Source organism: Equus quagga, chromosome 5, assembly GCF_021613505.1.
Source record: "Equus quagga isolate Etosha38 chromosome 5, UCLA_HA_Equagga_1.0, whole genome shotgun sequence".
In the NCBI taxonomy this organism is placed as follows: Eukaryota; Metazoa; Chordata; class Mammalia; order Perissodactyla; family Equidae; genus Equus; species Equus quagga.
This window is the reverse complement of record NC_060271.1, coordinates 67,967,609-67,993,604: the sequence shown is the minus strand read 5'-3', so window position 1 is coordinate 67,993,604 and position 25,996 is coordinate 67,967,609. Positions and strand designations below refer to the sequence as shown.

The 25,996-nt window shown below is 40.6% G+C and overlaps 1 protein-coding gene across 2 annotated transcripts in view; it reads left to right on the top strand.

The window, feature by feature from the left end:
• Positions 1-25,996, top strand: part of DNAH6 (dynein axonemal heavy chain 6) — a 249,696-nt gene that overhangs the window by 85,623 nt on the left and 138,077 nt on the right. For both annotated transcript variants that reach the window (XM_046660053.1, XM_046660052.1), the window contains 12 exons: positions 1,571-1,751; positions 3,970-4,066; positions 6,550-6,769; positions 8,111-8,275; positions 8,360-8,473; positions 10,035-10,160; positions 10,246-10,401; positions 10,680-10,841; positions 17,491-17,628; positions 20,491-20,658; positions 22,602-22,750; positions 24,135-24,242. In XM_046660053.1, coding sequence (XP_046516009.1) covers positions 1,571-1,751; positions 3,970-4,066; positions 6,550-6,769; positions 8,111-8,275; positions 8,360-8,473; positions 10,035-10,160; positions 10,246-10,401; positions 10,680-10,841; positions 17,491-17,628; positions 20,491-20,658; positions 22,602-22,750; positions 24,135-24,242 — 1,784 coding nt within the window. The remainder of the gene's footprint in view (positions 1-1,570; positions 1,752-3,969; positions 4,067-6,549; positions 6,770-8,110; positions 8,276-8,359; positions 8,474-10,034; positions 10,161-10,245; positions 10,402-10,679; positions 10,842-17,490; positions 17,629-20,490; positions 20,659-22,601; positions 22,751-24,134; positions 24,243-25,996) is intronic.

The following is a 25,996-nucleotide window of genomic DNA, read 5'->3' as shown; positions in this document are numbered from 1 at the left end:
AGGAAGGATCCACTTCCAAGCTCTCTTGGGTTGAAAGTGTTGGGAAAATTAATTTCTTTGTAATTGTGGGACTAGGGCCTTCAGTTTCTTGCTGGTGTCAACAAGAGGCCGTCCTCAGCTCCTACATGTGGCCCACAGTTTTTTTCCCTGTGGACTTCCCCAACATGATGACGTGCTTCCTCAATCTAGCAAGAAACAGAAAGTCCCCTGCCAGGGAAGATGTTACAGTCTTGTGTAATGTACACATAGCCATGTACATCCTGTTACCTTTTTCATGCTCTGTATGGCTAGAAGCACATCACAGGCAGTGCCGACACTCAAGGGGAGAGGATCACACAAGGGTGTGAGCACCAGATCTTGGGGGTCACCTTAAGAGTCTTGCTACAACAACCTCATATTTACTGGAAAAACACTCACTGTTGCTTGAAGTCTCCTCGGTACCCTTCCTAGTGGCACACACCTCCTTTTTATTTTATTCTACCTCAGATTATCCTGTAGTAAAACAAAAGACCCACTTACGTTTATCTCACTTTGCTTCCATCCAATCTCTTCCTTAGACTTCAGATTTTTAGCTTGATTAGGTGGCTATATGTTCTAATATGAAAAGTTATCTGGGAAATAATAAAGGCACTAGGTAGGAAAAGACAATTTGTTCCAGCTTTGTTTCATAGAGAACTTTTTCAAGTATCCTTCCTCTTCAATGGACACCTTTTCCAGCCTTCTGTATTGATGGCTGAGCCCTATGAAGGGAGGGACGACAAGTAAAGGACATGGTTTCAAAGAGGGTCCTTAAAAGAAGTCAGTGCTGAGTAGTGGAGACCTCCAGAGAATTAACTGTGTCGAAAGTGTGAGACCTGAGATAACCCAGGGAGTGGACATAACATTAGTGTTTAGGCATAACCCCCAAGTCTGGGGTGAGAGGTGAGAAACTCTCTCACGGACCTTGGGCCTACACACGTAATGGCCGGGGGCACAAAGGATAGGGGGGGTCCACAGACTTTAGTTCTGACCCTGCATTTCTGGTGTCTAGGATTAACAGTGATTGTCTCTAAGAAGAGACGCAATGAGTAATTTTCTTCTTTCTCCCAGTCTTCTGTATTTACCACATGTTCCATCACAAGCAGGTTTTACTTTTTTGATTGAAGAAAATGAATCATATTTCTTTTTTTAAGAAAGGGGGGAGAGGGAAGAATATAGACATAATTGAGGCAAAAAAAAACCCCCGCTTTTATTGATACCCCTCTCTATATTTGGAAATAGTCACTAAACTTACCACTTCCCAACCCTTCAGAGTTCTTTAAGTAAGCATCTTGTCTCCCCATCTAGACTGTCTCCTCTGGGCATTTTAATCCTCTTTCTCTGAGTCCATTCTGGTTACCGCACGGTGGACTCATCATAACTCAGAGAAGAATGGGTTGAAAGCAGGCTGGGGTGAGTCTTGGACCCTTTAAGGAGGTTTTATTTTAAAGGACCTGTGAGAAGCTCCCAAAAGAAAAAAGTTCCCATTTAATTATTTTTAATGTAACTATGTTTTCAATTTGGGGTTTAAAATTTGATATTTTTCTCCTAGGAAGAGTGGCTGAACTGCCAGAGAAACTGGCTCTACCTAGAAAGCATTTTTAATGCTCCAGATATTCAGAGACAATTGCCCGCAGAGGCCAAGATGTTCCTCCAAGTGGATAAGTCATGGAAAGAAATCATGAGAAAGGTGAACCGGCTGCCTAATGCTCTTCGAGCAGCCACTCAACCAGGTATAACAAAATTTTAGTAACAAACAAACAAAAAGACTTGATAATCATCTAAAATTTTGATCACCTATAAGATTTTCATAATATGTGGTACACTCAACCCTTGATTCCAGTCAACATTGATGACCAGGAATATTTGTAGTATAAGACAAATATTGTATGACACCCTTGCTAAGCAATATGAATTGAACACTGTACTTTTAATTGTTATTGTTATTCTTATTATTGTTATCATCTCTCAGCTTAGTTCATAGTTTCAGCACACAAGAATCTGCCTCTCTTTGCTGCTGTTATAATTTGGGGATGCTGCCACAGAGTATCAGTGATGCTTCCATCTCACAATTTTGACTACAAGACATATGTTTACATTCGGTTGGCACATGCTGCTAAAGCTCACACAGACTCATAACCATAAAAATTCCCACACCTTATTTTTAATTAATTCATTAAAACTAGTTAAAAATATTACCACTAATTATAATTCCAATCTCAAGGTTGAAATGTGTTGTAATAAGTTGTGTTTTTAAGGATGTGGAATCAAAGTCTTTCTGGGTCCTCGTACATGATTATTGATCTTCATGCTTTATATCAAAGCTGTCTTGTTGTTCTGCAAATGGCAGCATATCACCTATCCTGGTGAATACCCCTAAGAGCGTCCCTGCCAAGCAGAGGCAGCCCGCTGGGCTATGCTCTTTGGCCAAAGACTCTTAGATGAAACAGAAAGGAAAAACTATATGGTATGATAAAATTGAAAACTTTACATCTTTGGGGCTTCTCAAGGCTGCCCACATTCCTTGGCTTCTGGTCCCCTTCCAGCCAGCAATTGCATCACCCCAACCTCTGCTTCTGTCGTCACATCTCCTACTCTGCCTCTGAGCCTCTTGCCTCCCCACTGTAAGGACCCCTGTAAGGCCACTGGGCCTACTGAATGATCCAAGATAATCTCTCCATCCCATGATCTTTAACTTAATCACATCTGCCAAGTTCCTTTTTCCATATAAACTAACGTATTCTCAGGTTCTGGGGATCAGGACATGGACATCTCTGAGAGACCTTTATTCTGCCTACCACATCCACTTAATATGCATATTCAAAACTTTTGCTGCAAAAATATTAATGTGTTTGATTACAGAGTGCTGCCCCAGTTCCTACTGGACTTGTTATATGATGTAACTTTTAAATTTAAAAAAAGTATATGATTCCAAAATACATTTGGTCCTGGGGATTTCAGATAAAGAAGTGCGGACCTGTGTATATCATTTCAGGTGACGATAAAGCTATGAAGAAAAACTAAGGAGAGTAAAGGGGCTAGAGAGTAACTGGGGGCTGCCGTGTGTGTATGTGTGTGATGTGTGTGTGTCTGTGATGGGTGGTTTTCTTGATAAAGGGTCTTTTGAGCAAAACCCTGCAGGAAAAAGGGAATGAGACGTATATGTGGATCTAAGGGAGGATTGTCAAAGGCAGAGAGAACAAAGGCAAAGTCCCTGAGATGAGAGCACGCTTGGCTCACACGACTGTTAGCAAGGAAGCCAGAGTGGGTTGGAGTGGAGTGCACGAGGAGAAGGGCTTAGGAGGTGAGGTCGGAGGTGAGTTCAGAGGTGAGTGTGCTTGGCTGTGAGGTTGGGATTAGATTGAGTCATTGATCACGTTGCGCCTCGGACACCGTGGTAAAGACTGGATCTGACTCTTGGACGGAGGGGGAAGACAGGCACTGCAATAGACACCAGAACTTCAAAGTTAAGTGAGACATAAATCTTGTGTCTTAAGGTGCCACAGTTTAGTGATAAAGAAATAGGATCCCATTGCCGTTGGCATCTAAAGATGGCAGAGGAAACAGAAGACATGAGTAAGAAAATGACAGAGAGTGTCAAGTGTTCAGAAAATGGCTTTGTTTGGAGGGTCAAGGAGAAGGCAGCTGTTTGGTTTTGGTTTGTGTGTTCCCAGCCCCCAAAAGTGGGGGATGCCAACTAAAAATGTTTCAAAGTAAATCTTTGTTCATCTATGGTAAATATTAAAATTAATATTTAAATTACTGTTATTATTAAAAGTAATAGTCAACAATCTTAGCCAACCTCCCTAAATTTTAATTTATTGTACTGTTCTTTTATCAAATAAAATCAAAGCTTTTAAAACGGTAATGTCATATTTTATGTCCACTTAAAATTATATTCTCTATTTTAACACAGTTTTACTAACGCCTTTTTTTCTTTTCAATGAACAGGACTTCTGGAGACTTTTCAAAATAATAATGCGTTACTTGACCAAATTCAGAAGTGTCTAGAGGCATATTTAGAATCAAAAAGAGTTATCTTTCCAAGGTATGTTTATAAAGCTACCTATGATATTTTTATAGTAATTAAGACTATCCATTAACTTAAAAGAATATACTTAAAAACAAACCATAACTTCAAAACATCAGGGAACCAGAGAGGGAACAAGAAAGATATGTGACAATGGCAATCCAGCTAGTATCTTGATTGGGGAGTGTAAGTCTCAAGGATAACGATACAGTCTTTGGTAAAGGTTTAAGTGGGTAAGTGCCTGAGGTGCTGGAAGGATTCTTGATTGCAGCATTGTTTCACCTTTGGGTGTGTATTTGTGTGCCTGCATGTGTGCCTGTGTCCACAGGTGTGTATGTGAAAAGTTAGAGAGACCTGTTTTGCCTGAGCAGTTTTCTTTAGCTTAATTGGCGGCCATGAGTGTCACTGTAGAAGTCATCTAAGAGATCATTTTGCAAATTCCAAATGAAATGTTTTACTCATTTATTCATTCTAAAAGCACAGCAAATGTTATGCTCACTGCTCAGATACAAAGAAGGAAAGGCCAGATCTCTGCCCTTATGGAGCTCATGGTTAACAGGTGGACAGTCATATAAATAAGCCATTACCAGGTGGTTATATGAGACGAGAATATGACCACTTGATGGGAGCAAAAGCTCCTAACTTCAGTCACTGGGGCACATTGTACCATAACACAGAGAACATTATCAAAATGGTTCATCTTTCATGGATTTTTTTCCTGTTAGCTGTTAAGGAAATGGCTGTTGGGTCTGTCCTAGGACAAGCACTGAGGCAGCCAGGGTTAGGTGCTTCTCTGGGTTGCTTAGTTGAGAGAGGTTTTGCTGGGTACCAGGACAAGGTATGTGTGTGCACAGGAAATCCAAGATCCAAAAGATTTGGTTGAGTTTTAACAGAAGTAGTCAGGCTTTAAAGAGTGGATACCAATCTTACTAAAACCTCATTCAGGTAACATGGAAAAAGATGGAAGAATTTAAGGTTTGGAATGTGCCTTTTGTCTACTTTACTCTTAAATCAGAGGTTCCCAGCCTGAGTTTCCCAAGGCCAGAGAAAATCCATACACTGCTTTTGATATATGAAGAAACTTGGCACAAATTTACCTGTAATAATACTGAATACCAAAAAGCATCAGGTTTTCTTTTTCCTTTTGTTTAGAATTGCACCAACCAGGTCTGCAATGGTTATTAGGTCAGGAGGCTCCATGCGGCATTGGTTTTACTCTCCAAGGCTTAATGAAGACTTACTACGAGCCACGGACCAAGTTGGGTCCTAGGGACACAAGCTGAATACAATACTGTTCCTGGTCTCAGAGGGCTCATGGTCCAGTCTTTATAGTTGTCTGCTTCATTGGGTGAAAAAGAGGCAGGGGGACAAACTGTTACTCTACGTGGTATGTTAAAGAAGCAGGACTGATAGAATGCAACCAAATCATCTTTGCTTCTAACAATGATGCCTCTGCACTCCCTGCTCAGGTCTAGTTTCTTCCTGCCGCTGGATAAAATCTTGAGAGGCCTCATGAATTTTCTGGTAATTCTCAGAAAATATTCCAAAATAAAATCCCTCATCACATTAACCCAGTAAATGATCTGTAATAATCAAAACTCTGAACTTCTTTCAAAGTTAAAACTTCCCCCCTGCCCCCGCCCAAGCCTGGGGCAGGGCTGAAGGCTTTAATGACGATGAGGATGTGTGGTAATCAACCCTCCCCACCTCCTCCTCGGTTTCTGGGGTCCCCAGGTTTGGGGCATGGAAGGGATGAGAGGCAAAGTGGCAGGAGATGGCTGACTTGGCTGGTACCCATCTTGCCCGTCTCTCCCATGTGGGGCCTGCCATGGGCTCTTTACTCCTCCCTCCAGTCCTGAGGGATCTCTCATAGACAGCTCCCTCCACAGAAGTAAAAGGCTGGGCCCTCATCCCTCTCCCTCATCGCTGGGCATCCAGATGTGCTTCTTCTCCAGTTCTTTTCCTAGGGTCTTTCTATGCCTCCAAATGGCCTTGATGGGCAGGATCTAAGAAAATCCCTCACAGGATCGCACCAGCATGGCCCACATGTGTGTATTCACAGAACCAAATAAAGTTCCCACAACGACCCATCCCTCTATTCAACAACTTATACATTGAGTACCATGTGCCTGTGAGGTGCTGGACTAGATTCTAGGGAAAACAAATACTATATCTTCAGTCTAAGGGCTCAAAGCCGAGAAACACAGACATGTGAACAAATCAGTACTGTAGCAAGAGCTAGCATTTTTATAATTTTTATGAAAAGTATCTATCTTTTATGTACCAGGTTCTAATTCTAGCTGTTTGATATGCACCCACGCTAATCTCCACTACAATCATATTTAGAGACACATGGCCTCCCCAGAAACACAGGAACAATGGGTTCAAGGTCCAGGACATTAGTGGATAGAGAAGAGATGTGGCTAAGGGATTTACCTTTCTTGTCTATATAAGATTTTCTTCAATTTCAAGTTATAGTTTAATTATTTTCTTTAATCCAGATTTTACTTCTTATCAAATGATGAACTTCTGGAGATTTTGGCCCAAACACGAAATCCCCAAGCTGTGCAGCCACACTTGAGGAAATGCTTTGACTCCATTTCAAAGCTCGAATTTGCTCTCATGCCTCCCACTGAAGGAAAAATTCCTGGTATGGATGGAGAGCCAGAAAAGGTTTATACCAATGATATTTTAGCAATGCTATCACCAGAGGGAGAAAGGGTAAGGTGCTTTTTGTTTATAATTCTTTACAGATAAACTTTGTTACTCTTCTAGAGTGTAAGGTAGAGGTTTATTCATTGTCACGCTAAGCATTCAGGTGCTGCTACATACTGGTACTCTGCTGGCTCAGAGTCTCAAAGATAACCAAGATAAAATTCTTGCCCTCAAAGAACTCAAAGGCTAATGGAGACATAGTCAACCAAACAGTTGAAGAAAACCACAGTAAATACAATAACAGAGGCAAGTGCTCTGTTCTTGGGAACAGAGTGGAGAAAACTGTTGCCATGTCTTACTCAACTCTCCACCAGAGGCACAAGAGTGGACTGGTTAAGAGCGCTGGTTCTACTGCCATACCACCTGGCTCAAGTCCCACCCCTTCAATCTCATCTATGAAACAGAGATTAGCAATAGTGCCTGGTTAATGAGATGTTGAGGATTTTCAAGTGTGTAAATTATTTAGAACAGTACCCAGTGAGTGCCTTGAAAGTGTTAGTTGTCATTGTTGTCAATGGTGTCTCCAGGACACTGCACAGTGCCTGGTATACGGCAAACACCAAGCAAGTAAATGCATTAGCAGATGGTGGGGAACCACATGACTTCACAGAGGAGAGTGGTACGCACACACGCAGACACAAACACAAGGGGAGCCAAGGAAGATGGAGAGGAGGCATGGGAGGCAGAGCGTTCCACACAGAGGAACTGTGCAGGGAAATGCCAAGCATTGCAGTCCAGTTAGAGCACAGTGGGGTATCTATGGGAGGGTCAGGAACCCATAAATATTTTATTTGTCCTGAATTGATCCTCATGCAAAAGAATTTGCTCATCACTAGTGCAGAAGAAGAGAAAGAGAAGGACCAAGCCTAGGATCCAGGGAAAACATTAAATTTAAAGGGAGGGTAGAAGAAGAACAGATGCATGAAACCAAGAGGAACAGGGCAGGCAGGTCATTGGAAGTCCAAGAAATAAATATGAGAAGGACTGAAAAGTGTCCATTGGACTTAACAATTGGGAGAACATTGATAACCATAATGAGAACAGGTTTACAGGAGAGGTTGGGGCCAAAATTCAGATGGAAGCAAGTAGGAAAAGAAAGTGAAGGAATTCATGTAGTGCACGTAGACTTCTTTTTGCAGGAGTTGACTCCAAAGAGAAGCAGTAAAATAAAGCAATAAGTAGAGGGGGGTAAAAGAGGTATACAGTGGAATATCAATAGAAAGTTCTAGTATTTGTGGTCAGGCTCCAGTGTTTAAGTAGCACAGGGTTCTGTTCTGAAAGTACAGAGGATGTGCAGCCTACGAGTCCCACATGAGCCATGTTATCATTGCTCTGATTATCTTCTAGGTTAGCTTGGGCAAAGGCCTCAAAGCCCGAGGCAACGTGGAGGAGTGGCTTGGTAAAGTGGAGGAAGCCATGTTCACATCTCTGCGCCGCCTGTGCAAAGCTGCCATCGCTGACTATCAGGGGAAACCGAGGACAACCTGGGTGATCGCTGGCCACCCTTCTCAGGTAACTTCCACTTCTTAAGTTTCCATCTCTGAATCCTTTTTTGGTGCGATGCATCACATACTTCAGGAAGATGTTTCCATGCAGGTGATCCTGACCGTTTCTCAAATCATGTGGTGCCACGATTTGACAGAGTGTTTGGAAAGTGAAAATGGCAATCGTGTAGAGGCCCTGGAAGCTTTTGAAAAAGTAAACTTTGAGGTGAGATTTTTAACGGGGTGACATTGAACATACCACTGTGCAGGGTGGTCTCAGCTGTTTTTATCAGCACGGTTAATGCAAGTTCACTGTATTTTAGAAATTTTAATGCTCTGACATGACTTAAAGCTTTGGGATTCTCACTAAAACCACTTATGTTCAAGTTTTCTTAGGGATACTACCTTGGTATTTGTGCAATATTTATATTAATACTTACAAAAATAGGAGGAGAAAACAATTCAAGAGGAAAATGTCAGGATTATAATGATTTGCACCATTTAAGGAGAAATTGTATTTACTAGGTCCTGGATATCTCTCACAGAAGTTTATTCAGTCCAGGAAAACCCCAGGACTCATGACATTTCTATTCTTAGGCTCAAGACGTGCTTTTCTACTATTTTATAGAACCTTCAGGCAGCTATCAATAAAATAACAAATAAATGAAAGACTCTACCGTTCTACAAGAATTTTTAAGCTACAGTTGGGAAATGTCATTTTACAGCTATGCCTAATCTTTAACTCCAAATTCAATTCTACTTCCAAGCAATGCTGCATTTTTAAAGATTGATCCTTAATACAGAAAAAGGGGGGCCAGTCCGGTGGCTGAGTTGTTAAGTTTGCGTGCTCCACTTCGGCGGTCCAGGGTTTTGCTGGTTCTGATCCTGGGCACGGACATGGTGCCGCTCATCAGGCCATGCTGAGGCGGCATCCCACATGCTACAACTAGAAGGACCCACAACTGAAATATACAACTATGACTGGGGGGATTTGGAGAGAAAAAGAAAAAAAAAAAAGATTGGCAACAGTTGTTAGCTCAGTTGACAATCTTTAAAAAGAAAAGCAGAAAAGGAGGTAACAACTTTCTTGAAATAAGAGAAAACTCTCACATGAAGGTCCTCGATAGAATTCCATGTCAAAGATCCCCAGAGAAAAGACTTTCTAAAGAAAGCCCCATTGACCTCTCTGTGGAGGTGGCCCCCAATCAGGGTCAGTGAGTGAAAATTCAGCCCAGCAGGTCAAGGCCTTCAGAGGCACTGCTCTTCTCTGAAAAAGATTTAGGCACTTAGGTGAGAAGCAGGGGCTCAGTCTATCAAAAGTGCTTTCATTCAGTCATTGGCTTGGTTAAAATGCTCAGGTTTTCTGATTACCACAGAAAAAACTATCCCTGAAAATGAGGAGTGATGCCTTACTCACATTTAATTTTTGAGGAGAATGGTCTTCTCTGGAGAAATCATCACGTGGTGGTCAAGAGCAGGGCTTTCCTTGAGACAAATGTCTCCTCAAGTCCCATTTTTGCCACATCATAACTGTGTGACTGCCATCAAGTTACTTACCCTCTCTGGCTCTCAGTTTCTTCTATTGTAAAATGGGGTTAAAGATAGCATGTACTTCATAGAAGTCTTATAGGAATTAAAAAGTTAAACCGTTGTCCTGTTTGGTCACAGAATTAGAGACTCTTAAAATTAGACTTGGCAAATGTCTGCTCCAAATTTAATCGTAAAAAATATATATGTAAGCTAATTTTTGACAGTTCACTTTTCAAAAATTTTCCTTTAATTTGTAGAGGTTAAATGCCCTGGCTGCAATAGTTCGAGGCAATCTTCCTAAATTACACAGAAACATCCTAACGGCCTTAATTACTATTGATGTGCATGCAAGAGACATAGTCACTGAACTTGTTCAAGCCAAGGTAACTGTTTCATTTAAGTAAAATCACATATTTCTCTCTGAAATTAGTGTGTCTAATATGTGTATCATTGTTATCACTTACGTAGGTAGAGGAAGTCGAATCCTTTGACTGGCAGAGACAACTGCGCTATTATTGGGATGTAGACCTGGATAATTGCGTAGCTAGAATGGCGCTCTCTCAGTACACTTATGGCTATGAATATTTGGGTGCATGCCCCAGATTAGTTATTACTCCTCTCACGGTAAGTGACTGATCACTGAGATTAGTGTTGACCCAAGAGTGCTTTCTTATCAAAACAGTCTTGAAAAGTTTCATCTAACATTAACTCTTGAAAGGATTTGCCATGTCTACATCTTTGTGAAGTAGAGATTTGCGGTATTTAGTTATGTGCTTGGATCTCAATTGCTACAAAACTTTTGGTAGAAAATAATGACCCTCCTCCTGTAGAAAGGACAGGACTTATAAATTTGTGGCTAGAGTCCGTTCCCTTCAATAACGACAGTTTATCAATTTCTTCAGGATCGCTGCTACCTGTGCCTCATGGGGGCTTTGCAGCTTGACCTGGGAGGTGCGCCAGCTGGTCCTGCTGGCACTGGGAAAACCGAAACGACCAAAGACCTAGCAAAAGCCCTTGCCATCCAGTGTGTGGTCTTTAACTGTTCTGATGGTTTGGACTACAAGGTACAGTCCCAATATCTGAACCCTAACATTAAATGTTTCGTGTGTCTCTCTCTACTTGACCCATGCCATGACAAAAGAAGGAGAGAATGCGGTGATAGCAAGCAAGGGAAACCAGTGGGGCATGAGATGGTTAAAGTGGAATAAATAGAGCAAGGGAGAAGAGTCAACACGAGGTGGTCTGTGTAGTCCAGGTAAGAATCAAGCCTCAGGGAGGATTTGTCCAATGGTGATAAAATGAAAAATCTGTTCATATGGTTAAGTAGAAAGAAGTGAGATGAGACAAAAGGTAGAATCACAGGGAAATCTAGGAACAAGGAATGAGCTTACATGAAGAGATGAACAGTTCAGAGTTGTGTATTGAAAATGAAATATGTAGGAGGCAAGAATTCATGGTGAGATTTTTCAATATCATAGGACCCCTTTACACTCTTAAAAATTATTGAGACCTCCAAAAAGCTTTTGTGTTTATATATGGGTTACATTTGTTGATATTTGCCATGTTAGAAATTAAAACTGATACATTTTAAATATTTTTTGTTTTAAAATAACAATAAATCCATTACATTAGCATAAACATTTTGTGTGAAAAATATCTATTTTCCCAAACAAAAAATTCAGTGAGAAGAGTTACACTGTTTTATATTTTTGAAAATCTCTGTTTGGCATAAAGAAGACAGCCAGATTCTCTTATTTGCTTCTGCATTCAATCTGTTGAGATATGTTATTTTGGTTGAAGTATTTGAAGAAAATCTAGCCTCATGCAGATATGTACTCTAAAAAGTGAGAGATATTTTAATAACTTTTTCAGATAATTGTCAATATTCTTTGAAACTACACCAAAACTTGACAACTTTCAGCTTCTTAAAGATTATTTGCAAGGTGGAAACTGAAGACGTATCAATTAGTTTTTCATATTCTGTACTCTCATGAGAGAACAAGAGGGGAAAAGACAAATGACATTTTAGTACTATTATGAAAATACTTCTACCTCACAGACCCCCCAGAAAAAACTCTGGGACTTGCAGGGATCCGCAGATGACACTTTGGGAACTGCTATTTTATCATGTTAATTCCTAATTTGGAAGATTGAGTGTCTCTTGAAGAGGATCTTCAGAAAAAGACAAAAGCTGTGCTTGTCAACTTCCCAGTCAAAGCGTCACGGAGGAGGAAGACTTCTTAGTGGAAAGAAGACACTCTGCCACCCCCACCTCATCCATACCATTCGGGAAGGTGGTGGCAAGAGCGTCCTCCAGGAGCAGAAACAAGAGAAGGACAAATCAGCCATCAGTGTGCATGCATAGAGGATGCTGGCAGTTAGACTTGGTCCCCTGGTGGACTTCCAGGACGCATACATGAAGGGAAAGAAAGGAGCTTCCCATAGGCCTCAAATATGTTAACATTGAGTCTTTTTTTAATATAATTTTTTTAATTTGATTTTTTTTATTGAGGTAAAATTGGCATGCAACATTATATTAGTTTCAGATGTACAACATAATGATTCAATATTTGTATATATTGTGAAGTGATCACCCCATAAGTCTAGTTAACATTTGTCCCCATGTATAGTTACAGAATTTTTTTCTTGTGGTGAGAACTTTTAAGATCAACTCTCTTAGCAACACTGAGTCTTAAAACTAAGGGAACCTGTACACCATGCTTAATCATCATAGGGAACAAAATAAAGTCCCTTTTATAAATATTAAAATTAAGTGATCCAAGCCCTTAGAGCCAACCTTGATCAAAAAATGTCTTTATCCCCTTCCTGGAGTCCTACCTCTTATGCCACTTCAGCAAGTAATAACTTCAGGGTGGTCAACAGGGCTGATGCAGACTACACAAAATCACTCTAATAGAAATCCTGAATTCTAATAGAATTCACTGAATAGAAAATCCTAAGCAATACACACACACACACATGCACACACACTATTAGAACTAATAAACAAATTTCAGGAGGATTGTAGGATACAAGATCAATATACAAAAATCAATTTATTTCTATATAGTAGCAATGAATAATCCAAAAATAAAGTTAAGAAAACACTTCCATTTACAATAGTATCGAAACGAACGAAATATTTACAATGAGATTTAACAAAAGAAGTGCAAACTTACACTCTGAAAACTATAAAACATTGTCAAAAGAAATTAAAAAGAACATAAATGGAAAGATATCCCATTTTTATGGATCAGAAAACTTAATATTGTTAATAGGGCAGTACTCCCCAAATTGATCTATAGATTCAATGTAATCTCTATCAAAATCCTGGCTGATTTCGTTGCAGAAATTGACAAGCTGACCCTAAAATGCTTATGGAAATTTAAGGGACCCAAAATTCACAAAACAATTTTGGAGGAAAATAGAAAGTGACGTTGGTAAACTCACACTTCCCAATTTCAAAACTTACTACAAAGCTACAGTAATCAAGACAGTGTGGTACTGGCATAAGGACAGGCATATAGATCAATGGAATAGAATTAAGAGTTCAGAAATAAACCTTTTACAGGGGCTGGCCGAGTGGCCGAGTGGTTAAGTTCACGTGCTCTGCTGCAGGCGGCCCAGTGTTTCGTTGGTTCAGGGCACTGCTCATCAGACCACGCTGAGGCAGCGTCCCACATGCCACAACTAGAAGGACCCACAACGAAGAATATACAACTATGTACTGGGGGGCTTTGGGGAAAAAAAGGAAAAAAGTAAAATCTTTAAAAAAAAAAAAAAGAAATAAACCTTTTATAGTAAATTGATTTTTGACAAGACCGCAAAGACAATTCAGTGGTCAGTAGTCTTTTCAGCAAATAGTGTTGGGACAACTGGATATTCACATGCAAAAGAATGAAGTTGGATCCCTTCCTCACCCTATATACAAAAATTAACCCAAAATGGATCAAAGACCAAATGTGTAACAGCTAAAACTATAAAACTCTTAGAAGACAATGTAGGTGTAAATCTGTGTGGCCTTGGATTTTGCAGTGGCTTCTTAGTTATGACACCAAAGCACAAGCAAAAGAAAAAATAGGTAAACCAGATATAATCAAAATTAAAAACTTTTATGCTTCGAAAGAAGAATTAAGAAAGTGAAAATACAGTCCACAAAATAGGAGAAAAAATTTTGCAAATCATATATCTGCTAAGGGACTTGAATCTAGTGTATATAAAGAACTATTGCGACTCCATTATAAAAAGATAGATAACGTAATTTCAACATGCGCAAAGGAGCTGAAAGAGAGTTCTCCAAAGAAGATACACAAATGGCCAATAAACATAAAAAAAGATGATCAACATCATTAGCCATTGGGGAAATGCAAATCAATATTACAATGAGGTGCCACTTCCCTCTACTTGGATAGCTATAATCAAAAAGACAAATAATAACAAGTGTTAACTAGGATATGGAGAGATTGGAATTCTCATACACTGCTGTTGGGAGTGTGAAATGGTACAGACACTTTGGAAAACAGTTTAGTGGTTACTCAAAGGTAAAACCTGGAGTTACCATGTTATCCAGCAATTCTACTCCTTGGTATATTCATTCCCAAGAGAAATTAAAATATATGTCTACACAAAAACACAAATGTTCATAGAAGCATTATTCCACACAACAAGTGGAAACAACCCAAATGTCCATCAACCAATGAATGGATACACAAAATATGGTATATCTGTATGTGATATTTGGTCTAAAATTAAGGCTCAATATTATGTGTTGCTTTGACATCTGGTAAAATCAAGAGGGCCTCAAATGGCCTAACTGCAAGTTCCCCTCCCAAGTCTGTGCCTGTGGTCCTCTAGTCAAACCGCTCTTATCAAAAGGTCCAGGCACAGTTCTTGCTTATCCCTGGCAGGTTTCAGTTCCTTGCCAACCTGCAGAATTATTCAAACAAGGCTATAACATCCTCCCACAGGAACCAGGGACACCTACCCTCTGAATACTACAGAGGCTGCCTCCCACTGCCCCTGGCTCTTCACTCTGTTCCCAAGGGCAACCTCGTGTGGCCCTGTGTGGCATGTCATTCCTGGGAGATGTGCACTCCCACCGGCATGAGTGTGTGCCATGAGACACTTAAAGTCACAGGATACACATGATTCATTTAATCTCAGACTCTAGAGCAGGAGTCAGCAGACTTTGTGGAAAAGGCCAAGGAGTAAATATTTTAGGCTTTGTAGACCATAGAGATTCTGCTGCATCTTGTCAATTCTTTCTGCTGTTGCGGCATGAAAGCATATTGTCACTTGGGTGATGTGAGCAGGGAGGGACGTTTTTACTTTTAATTTTGGATCTTTCTGTACACTTTGAATTTCTTCACATGAAGATATTTCTATAATTTTAAAGGCTAGTTTAATAAATCTTTTATGGAGCAAAGTGGAGTATAAATAAGAATAAATAAAAATTTAAATTTCTTATCATTAAATGTAATTGATACTTTAGGGGTCAGCAAACTACAGACCACAGGCCACCTGTTTTGTAAGTGGAGTTTTACTGGAACAATATCAAGGATTATTCATAGCGCAATTTAATGAAATAATTGGACCCATAGAGAATGATCAATACATAATCATGAACCCTCTGCCATTCTTCTGAAAATATTCCAAGCAACAGGGTTAATGGAGTTTTTAAAAATTTTTTTTCAGCTTTCTTTAGCATTAGCATCACCTGACAACTTGTTAGAAATGCAAATTATCAGGCCCCATCCTAGATCTACTAAATCGAAAACTCTGGCACTGAAGCCTAGCAATCTGAGGGTTTTTAACAAGCCCTCCAAATAATTCTGATGCACACTCCAGTTTGAAAAACTGTTCCAGAGTCTGCTCAGCTGCCGCTGTTTATGTCTCATTTTTGTTTCTTTCTTATATTTCTTTTTTATTTGCTGGAATACTTCCTTGAGCAAATTTTTTTCCCATTTAAGTTTATAGATGTCCAGGACTGCCATCTACTTGACTGATAATTTGGTAGAAGGTGGAATTACAGGTTTAAAATCATTTTCCCTCATGACTTCGGAAGGCTTACTTCGTTGTCTTCTAGCATCTGTTTTGCTAAGGATCAGACTGTTAATAGCTTAACACATTTTGGGGGGTGAATACTATGTTACTTCCTCACTACCTCTGGAAGATTACAGGGTTTCCTCTTGAGCCTTGGGTTCTGAAATTTTACCAGGCTGGATCTAGATGAGACAATTTTCTTCATTCATTTTGTTTGGCATTTGCTGAACTTCTTAATCAGGAAATGTATGTCTTTTCAGCTTAGTAAAACTTTCTTGTGTTCCTTCTTTATTTATCATTATATCTCTGTTCCCAAACTCCTACATCTGTTTTCCACTTAAATATTCTCATATTTTATTTTGCTTGTTTAAAGTAGTTTTATTTGGTTAGATTGCTAAATACATAAATAATCTTATTTTATCTTTTAAGCAACAGCAAAAAAATGAACTTATTGAAAGGATGTTGGGATGGTGGGATATCTCCCAGAATCCAAAGAAGAGTTGAACAATGTTGAGTGACTTGGGCAGGGCAGGACGAGGGCAGCGTCAGCTGCCTCTTCAGCAGTCGCAGCTTGAGGGCCTTCCCTCTGTAACCTTGCCAAGAAAAGGGCAGGTTCACATTTCACATTGCAGAAGTGGGATTCTAAGTGGCAAGCTGAGCTCAGGCGACCATACCTCTAAACCCATGGGCTGTGTTAAAAGATAAACTGAGGCATATTAAAAATTTTAAGATTTTATTTGAGTAGAAATCAATTCGAATTGGGTAGCATCAAAGCAGAGTGGCTAGGAGTGCTCCGCTGATGAGAGCTAGGGGAAAGACTTTATAGAGAAAAGGCAGAAGCAAAGCAAGGAAATCGACTGGCTGTCTTTGTACAAATGCTTAACCCAAAGCTCAAGCCTCTAAAGAAATTTTACACTTTAGATGGCCACAAGTACATATTCATTCTCCTCCACCATTAGAATTCGGCTGTAGAAGAAATTAAGAAGTAACACCTTGAGCTGTGCTGCTCTGCTTGTGCTCAGGAGCTCCTGTGTGTTGTCTCCCATCTATAGGACCTTGTAAAGACAACGAAAGCTTCCATTAGCTAAATTTTTCAAGTTTTTTTCTGAGTCCTTAAGCGTGTCTATTCCGTGTGTTTGTTTCTTTGAGCACCTGTCGAGTATTTACACAGGTGAGTGAAGGTTATGAAAAAGCAGGAAAATTGATCAGGTTGTCATTTTATTAAAAATAAAAATTAGCTTTAATCATGTAGAGAGAGACAAAAAGATAGTTCCTCTTATAGAAAGGGGCTAACTTCTGACAGAGCCCGGTATTCCCATAAAACGATTATTTATTGCAGATACTGCCTCTATTTAATATTTCAGCTCAAAATATAACTTTTAAAGAAGTATAACCATGCAATACAAAGTTGAATGGCATTTTTTTTTTTTTTAAAGATTTTATTTTTGCCTTTTTCTCCCCAAAGCCCCCCGGTACATAGTTGTGTATTCTTCGTTGTGGGTTCCTCTAGTTGTGGCATGTGGGACGCTGCCTCAGCGTGGTCTGACGAGCAGTGCCATGTCCGCGCCCAGGATTCGAACCGACGAAACACTGGGCCGCCTGCAGCGGAGCGCGCGAACTTAACCACTCGGCCACGGGGCCAGCCCCTGAATGGCATTATTTTGCTTTCAGATGATGGGGCGCTTCTTCAGTGGTCTGGCTCAGTCGGGGGCCTGGTGCTGCTTTGATGAATTTAATCGAATTGACATAGAAGTTTTGTCAGTCATCGCACAGCAACTCATTACCATTAGGAACGCCAAAGCTGCAAAGGTAGGGCACTGGGCAGTGGTCTATAGAAGTAGCATTTCTTAAGTTTGTAATCAACTCATAGCATGTTGCATTTTAGGAAGGACAATGCTAACTTCAGCTTGTCTATTCCATGATTCCAATGTAATCAGTGAGTACTACAGCAACAGGACTGAGTAGGGTGAATTAATTTCTCACCCAGGCAACTCAGAGAAACAACTGTATGTCAGACACTGTGCTGGGACCTGGGGATACAGAGATGGTGAGACCAGGCCCTGCCCTCAAGGAACTCTCTTCTTCCAACCCCCAACACACACACACACACACACACACACACACACACACACATAATAGATGCACCCGCACCCTGTACTCTCTCCTCCACCTCCTATTTTCCTCCTCAGGTTTCATGTTCTTGCCTTTGACATTTACTTCTGTGCTAAGTTTCTCTAATGCTCCCTCTTCTGGACTCCACTGCCATCATCATGGCCCCCAGGCTCAGTCTAGTACTGGTGGCAAAATGGGAGAGGAGTTCTGGTGCCCTTGGCTCCTCCAGAACTCACCGGACTGGAAAAGCTGAGGAGTGCAGGATCAGATGAAGAGACTAAAGTGGCCCCACTCTTTAAAGTTTGTTTTAGCCCGTATGAACATGTTCCTGGAAAAAGGGTTTTGTATTGAGAAGCTGATGCAGGATGGGGTCAAGGCCCTGCTACTCCGTGTTGACCTTCTGAGATATGATCATGAGATCCCCAAGGGCAGACTGATGTCCAGCCTGTACAAACCAGGACAGCCTTGCCAGGGTTGAATATTTAAATAGCCAATGTCCCGAGCCCCTGGAGGGTCCCCCTCCACTACCTTGGCCCCTTCTTGAAGAATCCAAGACCTCCTCTGATCCAGCCATAAGGGTTCATCCTGGCACAGCAAGGTGGCCTCTGGGCTCAGCTCTAGCTCTAGGGGAAGGGGCCATTCTCATTGGAAGGTGCCCTGCTAAAGACTTGTTAAATATTTTTATCACCACCTCTGCAAAAAAAGCAAATTATAGAACAAATAAAAAGAAAGCAGAAATTGGACTTTAATGAGCCGTTAAATTATACAGATAATTGTACTTTACACTTACTTCGTCTTCACACCAAACCTCTGTGAAGTAAATGGCATTTTCCCAAGGTTACTAGTGAAAAGCTTTCAAAGAAGTTAAGAAATATTTCTGAGGACACCAAAGAACGAAGATACACACCTAAATCTATGTGACCCTAAAGTCTGATTTCCTTCAACTACATACCCTCCTGCCTCCCACATCCTCTGGGGAGACCTGTATTAAATGCAAGGACCCCCGGATATAGCATAATTTGTAAGTAATTATCACCTTGCTGAGCAATTAGCTGAGAGCAAAGCATGGGGAGTAAGGGAGAAGGGACAAAAGGAACGATGGAAGGACTGAAGCATTGCCAACTGGAGGCAACCATGTGAGGTGAAAGGAAGGTAGGATGACATCTGAGACTAATCAAACCTCACCCTCAGTTTTACCAGTGGCCAGATGAAATAGTCGGAGTGAAATATATCCCCAGGAATAGACAAAGAAACTAAAGCTCAGAAATGTACAGGTTTGAATAGCACAAACAGCCATTGAGTAGCAGCAGGTCTCTAGTTGTATTATCCAGCATTTTCTCCTCCAGGCTATGACACATCTCCCCAGCTCCATCCTGGTCTTCCCCCATGTTCTTTATGTCTGATAGTAGTGCCTTCACTCAGTGGCCCAGCTAGAAACCTGGAATTCATCTTGAATTTCCCCCATTACTATCAACCCCAGAATCTAAGCCACGACCAAGTCCATTTAGTTGTATCTGCTAGATGCCTCTCATCCCCAGTGATAACCCCCTAATGCTGGCTCCCCAATAATAATTCCTTACTGACCTCCCTATCTAGAGTCTGTCCAACCTCTCCACTACCATCTTTGATCCTATCATTCTGCTCAAAATTCTTCTCTGCTTCCCCCCACCCATGGGACAAAAATCTAAATTCCTTAGCCTAGCCTGCAAGATTCTTGATGCTCAGACCCCAGCCTACTTACATTTTCCTCCTAGAATTTTACCCTTTAGTGAAGTGAATAAGCTGGTCATTGTTGACCATGCATTGCTGCTTCTTGTCCCTGCTCCTTTTGACTGGAATGGCTGCCCCTGCTTGTCTATGTGAAACGCCCCTTCTCATTCTTCAGGGCTCAAGCAGGCTCCCTGCTCCTCCTGTGAGCTCTGCTCCCCGTGGGCCTTGCACACACCTCCACTGTAGCATCTATTACACTGCGTGGTCACAGTTTCCAGGTCTGACTCCACACAGCAAGCTCGAGAGCTTCTCGAGGGCTCAGGAGTGAGTCTCCTTCAGTTCTCTACCTCTGTGTCTAACCCTCTGCCACACCTGCAGCAGATGCTCAACAAGTGTTTGCTACTGAATAAAAGTGAAGGGGTGGTGCCAATAACTGTAACAGTGGGGCCTCAACCACCCAAGGACTAAGGTCAGATTAGAATTTCTTGGGGAATACCAGAAAGTGGGGGTGGAGAAGGTTTAGTGGCATTAAGTCTAAGTTGAATTGAGGAGTTTCAACAAAAGATGTTAAGGCCCAGAAGATTACAGGACAGGGCCAGGCAGGAAGAGACAAGTTGGGCAAGGCAGGGGCAGAGAGGCAGAGAGCACAAAACACTGAGCCCAGAAGAGACTGGGAGTAGGTAGGTCAGAATTAGGAGAAAAACGTTTCCTGTTGTCCAACAGCAGGATTCAGTAGTCTTTGTTTGAATGCTCCATTACACACACTTTGTACTCAAGTAGTAATTATGGGAAAGAATTTACAAATGTCTGGAGAAGTGTTAACTTATACTTTCTCTTTCCTTTTATTAGCTCTCTAGATTCATGTTTGAGGGGCGGGAAATAAAGTTGGTCATGACTTGTGCAGCCTTCATCACAATGAATCCTGGCTATGCAGGCAGAACCGAATTGCCAGACAATTTGAAAGCCCTGTTTAGACCCTTCGCGATGATGGTTCCAAATTATGCCTTGATTGCAGAGGTGAGCTTCATATCATAAAGCAGCAAAAGTTTAAGCTTGTTTCTTTTATTCACCATTTGATTTTATTGAGGTAGGAAGATTCCTTTATGAATGCACTCTGGCATGTATATATGCCTCACATAACCAAGGCTGTACGTTGTTGTTGGCTCGTAAGCGTGGAAATGATTGTTATCACGTAGAATGCTTTGTTCTCTGTGTGTGTGTTTGCCCAGACTGGTTTCTGGAATATAGGAGGCTCCTAAAACAGGAATGAATCAAGAAGTTTAATTAACCAGTTCATTGGGGTTTATCGGTACATCTCTTGGAATTAAAATGTCTGAATTCATTCTAAAAATACTGTATTATTGTCACTTCTCTTTGTGCATTATTTTTTATTAGAGTCAAAGGATATTGGTTAGGAGCAATACTAACCACTGTGGGCAGGCAGGGGTGGGCTTGTAGTCTTGTATCAGCTTAGTCCGAAAGTAGCAATCATTAATAGATTATACTGTATTTGTTCTTTCTCCATCTATCTAGGAATCTTTCTATTTAAACCGGTTTTTGTTTCTCTTTGCTAGCTACAAACAAATGTATTTCAATTTTCTAATATTTTTCTTGGCACTTTTTACTGAGGTAAAGTTTGTATATTGTAAGGTGCACAGATCATAATGGTACAACTCAGTGAATTCTTACACGTGTGACCACCCAGACCAAAATATAAGGTGTTTTTAGGACTCCAGAAGGCCCCTAGTGCTCAGCACTGCATTTCATAACAAGAGACACTACCCTTTTAGGATGGAATTTCTCAGAAAGCACAGATTATTCCTGTGGCTAATAAATTCCTTTAATAACAGCTTATTTAAGATATTCTTCTATATGAAGTAAAAGTAATTACCTAAGAATAGAATAGACCATGCCAAATCCTATCTTTAGAAAAATGACAACTTTTATTAGTATAATGCTTCCAGCAGCTTATGGGTCCCCCGGTGGCCCCTGTGGGCATTGTGGGGTGGCAAGCAGTTAAGGCAGGTGATGTCTTCCTTCTAGACCCTCTGTGGACAGGGACGATAAATGACCTCCTCATTGTCCAAAGCTGGTAAGAAGAAAACCAGGTTTAGAACTCAGTTCAACATTTTCTTCACATCTCATGCTTTGTTCTATTGTCATATTACTCAGTAACTAATTGGAGAAATTTAAAAGGCCAGTCTTATATGTGCTATTCCTATTGTTGTGACAGATGGAATGAAGCAAGGTCTGTCGTCAGTAAATATTTTTAATGACCTGCAGTGTGCAGAGCACTGTACTAGTAGGCGGTAATAGAGCAATAAACAAACAGACACCAGTAAGAAGTGACTGCATCATTTCAGCTCCTGATTCTGGGGCCAACTGCCATGATTCGAGTAGACTATGAATTCAAGGAAGTGTCCACACTCACCTCCACTGTCATCATGGATTTATTTAACCAAGCACACAGAAACTTGTCGGAAGCAAGGTAGCCAGCTAGGCCAGGGGAGAGGCTGCAAATCTGCAGTTTCCCTTGACTCCCAGGGAGCCTCCAGGAAGCACATGGACATCTCTGATCCTGTCCGCAAGGGTGGCATTCCTATTGGATTGGAGAAGCTCAATTCTTGCTTTTGTACTCAGGCCTTATAACACCATCTAAACTGGACATTTTCAAACAATTGGCTCTGCTGCTCCTTGAGCCAAATGTCACCAAGGCTACATCTTCATCTATAGAAATAAAGCAGAATCAGTGCCCAGGTATCCCCGTACGATAGCCCACCTCCCACTTTCCACCTTCTTACGGCACAGAAGACCCTTCTCCCTTCAGTCTACGTTTCTTTGTGAAATGATATAACAAGTTGGAGAGATGTAATGCCCAAAGTAGATTTTTAATACATTGGTATTATGCTAATATATTGTTATCAATAGAATAAACATTGCCTTATACTTTGCTTTTCTAGGTAATTCTATATTCTGAAGGATTTGAATCCAGTAAAATATTAGCAAGGAAAATGACTCAGATGTACAAGCTTTGCAGTGAACAGCTCTCTCAGCAGGATCACTACGACTTCGGCATGAGAGCTGTAAAATCTGTACTGGTCATGGCTGGGTAAGAAACCAAAGTGGGCAAGAGTGAAATTCCAAACTGTGTCATCAAACGCTTAAATGGGTAATTCACAGAGGCCCTTAAAGCAACATAGTAAGTGATTAATAAATGTTAGCTGCTGCTGTGGTCATCATTCTTACCCTGTTACTCCCATGCCACAGTGAAATGGGGGCTCTCTCCTCATCCCATGACAGTTCTTCACTGTGAGACCCAACATGGTTGGCCCCAGACTGAACCTGAGTCTCGCCTAGGCTTTGGCTAACTTTCATTTCCCTTGATCTCATCACATACATTGAGTTTTAGTGTACAAAAGCCTTCACTACTATAAGATAGGATGATTAGGCTTAAAAGGCATACAGTTTGTTGCGCATATACAGTAATTAAGTCATACTTGTCACCACCTGACAAAGCCTGAGCATAAAGAGAGACTTCAGTTTCTCTTGTTCCATCTTCAGTCCAAGCTTATGTCCTAGACTTCACCTCTGTCTTTACAGTATGATCCAAGACTGAGCTTCTTTCTAGTTTCTAGTAAAGCAAGAGCCTCTTTTCAGGCCCCATCTTCTCTCTCTATAACCTCTTGAAACGCCTCCCTCTGGAATCCCCAGCTTGTCCAGATCTCTGAGGGAATCTCTCCTCTCCGTAGTCCTTCCTCTCAGGCCATGACTCACTGACTCCAGCTGTGCACATCCAGGGCCCCTCCTGCCTGGTTCCTGTATCCCTGGATTCTGCACAAATCTCCGTGCCCTTCTCCACCCTCTGTTCTTTCTTTTTTCACCTCCCAGATACAGTATTTCTCCTCTTTACAGGATTGCCCTTTAAGGACCAGGGATAGTAAGGAGTTCAGAGACAGTTGCACTCAAAGAACACAGCTACAGCCCAGTGGGCAAGACAAACAAATAACCGGTCACCTCGGATAGAATGTGGGGAGGGCAACCATAGAGCTGTGCCCAAGGTTCATCAAGGCAGGTATAGAGGAACTTTCTAGACTAACTGGTCTGGGTTTTGGATGGAGAAATAGGAGCTGCCAAAAGAGCAAAGCAGGGCCTTCTGGGCTGAGAGAAAAGGAAGTCACAGGGCAGTGAACCAGAATGATGTATTCAGGGAACTGTAAATTCAGGCTGGATAAAGTCTGGATTGGTGGTGGAGGTTGAAAATTTCCTTACTCTGCTCAAGGCTGTGTAGCCAGTGCCTGACTTATCCATGTGCTCTGATGGAGAGGGACCCTGGGCATGCAGGGGAAAATGATCCTCACCTCCAGCAGAAATCCACAGGGGAGGGCCCTCCGCAGCTTTTTGCAAGAGGAATCCCTGACCCACACACAGGTTTGGAAAATCATGTTCAGTATTATGTTCTCGCAATGTCATCTGAATTATTCCTTTAAATTTAGGTCTTTAAAAAGAGAGAACCCAGACCTAAGTGAAGATGTGGTGTTGATAAGAGCTTTACGAGATTCCAACTTACCAAAATTCCTAACAGATGATGCTATTCTGTTCAGGTAAGTTTTTAGACGTTACAGAATAAAGCACAGCTACCGTGTAGAGGTACCAGTCTTATCTCCAATTACATCGCCTCTAACAAGGTAATAACTTTCTCCTCTTTTCTAGAGATACTTATTGCAGTTTAAGAAATACTAGTTTAAAATAAAGATGGTAAAGTTTTAGCCTCTATCCAAGTATTTATTTTTTTCAAAATATCGGTCACCAGGCTGTGTGCTATACAAATTAGCATTTGGTTACAAGTTTCTGACCTAGGAGAAATTCCTGACCCAAAAAAATCAGACTTGAGGATTAACACAAATGTGATTGCTTTTATCTATTTCCATTTTTGTTATTTAGTTTTATGTTTACTCAAGTCATACATGTGTGTAGTTTAAAAATAAAAGTGTCACAAATTAGTCTCATGAAAAACAATGCTCCCCTGCCCTCACCAACTCCCTCTTCCCAAAAGCACTCATTTTCCAATTCTTTTATTTATTTATTTATTTTTATTTATGTAGATATTTTGCTCTTTCCCTCCATATTTTTTAGTACCACGTTTATGACATTTCTTGATTTTTCAGTTTTAGATATTACCTATTATGTTACTAAAAGGGAGATGAAAATGTGCATATGTACCTCTTGCCCTCCACCCATCCTCTCTGTATAGTCATATTTCAAAATAACTTGAGATAAATATCCAGGGTTTCCATCATTTATTATAACTATATAAATATTATCCACAGCTGAGCTGTTTCCCTTATTAAATTATCTAGCTTTTAATTTTCCCTGCATTTATTAATACTTAGTTTTTATTTTTTAATTGTTTACCTACTTTCCTATAAAACTATCACTAATTCATTTCCAAATTTTGCCAAGGTGTAAATCTCCTAAAAAAAAAAATTCAATTATGCAAAATATTCTAATGAATTTGCCTCCTTGGAGCCTCCTGTCCTGCTGCTCTAATCTGGACTGGTTGCTCATTATCCCTGGTGCACAACGGTCATCCCGGGATGTCCATTTATGTCTGTACTGGGGATTCCTTTTGCCTTCATCCTCTATCAGAGCCACTGTTTTCCAGAACATATGTCTGCTCCCTTTTGGCAGAACACAATGATGAAAATTCCTAATCATTTATCTTTGCACACTTATGATATTTCTGTAAGTGAGATTCTAAGAAGTAAGTTCCCTAGGTCATAGGGTATGGACATTTTTAATTTAGATGGATTCTATCAAGATGTCCTCCAAAGACATTTTACATTTATATAATGGTTTTATGAAAATGCCCAAAAGTGATAGCCTATTTTAAGGTGCATTTCTTTAACTATTAGTATCATTGGGCATCATTTCTTGTGCTCATTACTCATTTATGATAGTATTCTTGGAGCATTTTTCTGTGGTACTCTTTTTCTTATTGATTTGTAGGAACTCATAAACTATCTGATATAAAAATTGGAAATATTTCTCTGTCATTCAATCTTTAAGTTTATGTATAAAGCCTTTTTTCTCACAGAACTTCGCTTTTTGCTTGTTTTTATTTTTTCACTTTATTAACTTTTTTTTACAGTTGTAGATTTCTTGTCTTTCCTAGACAGACTGTCCTACTACAGTGTTGTAAAATTCATCCGTTAGATTTTCATCTGGTACTTTTGTTGCCATTTTATGTTAAGGTCTTTACTACATCTCAAATGCATTTGTGTATATAGTGTGAGGTAGGATTTAGCTTCCTTTTTATCAATAGAAACATCCCATATTAATTGTTCCCCACAGAAAC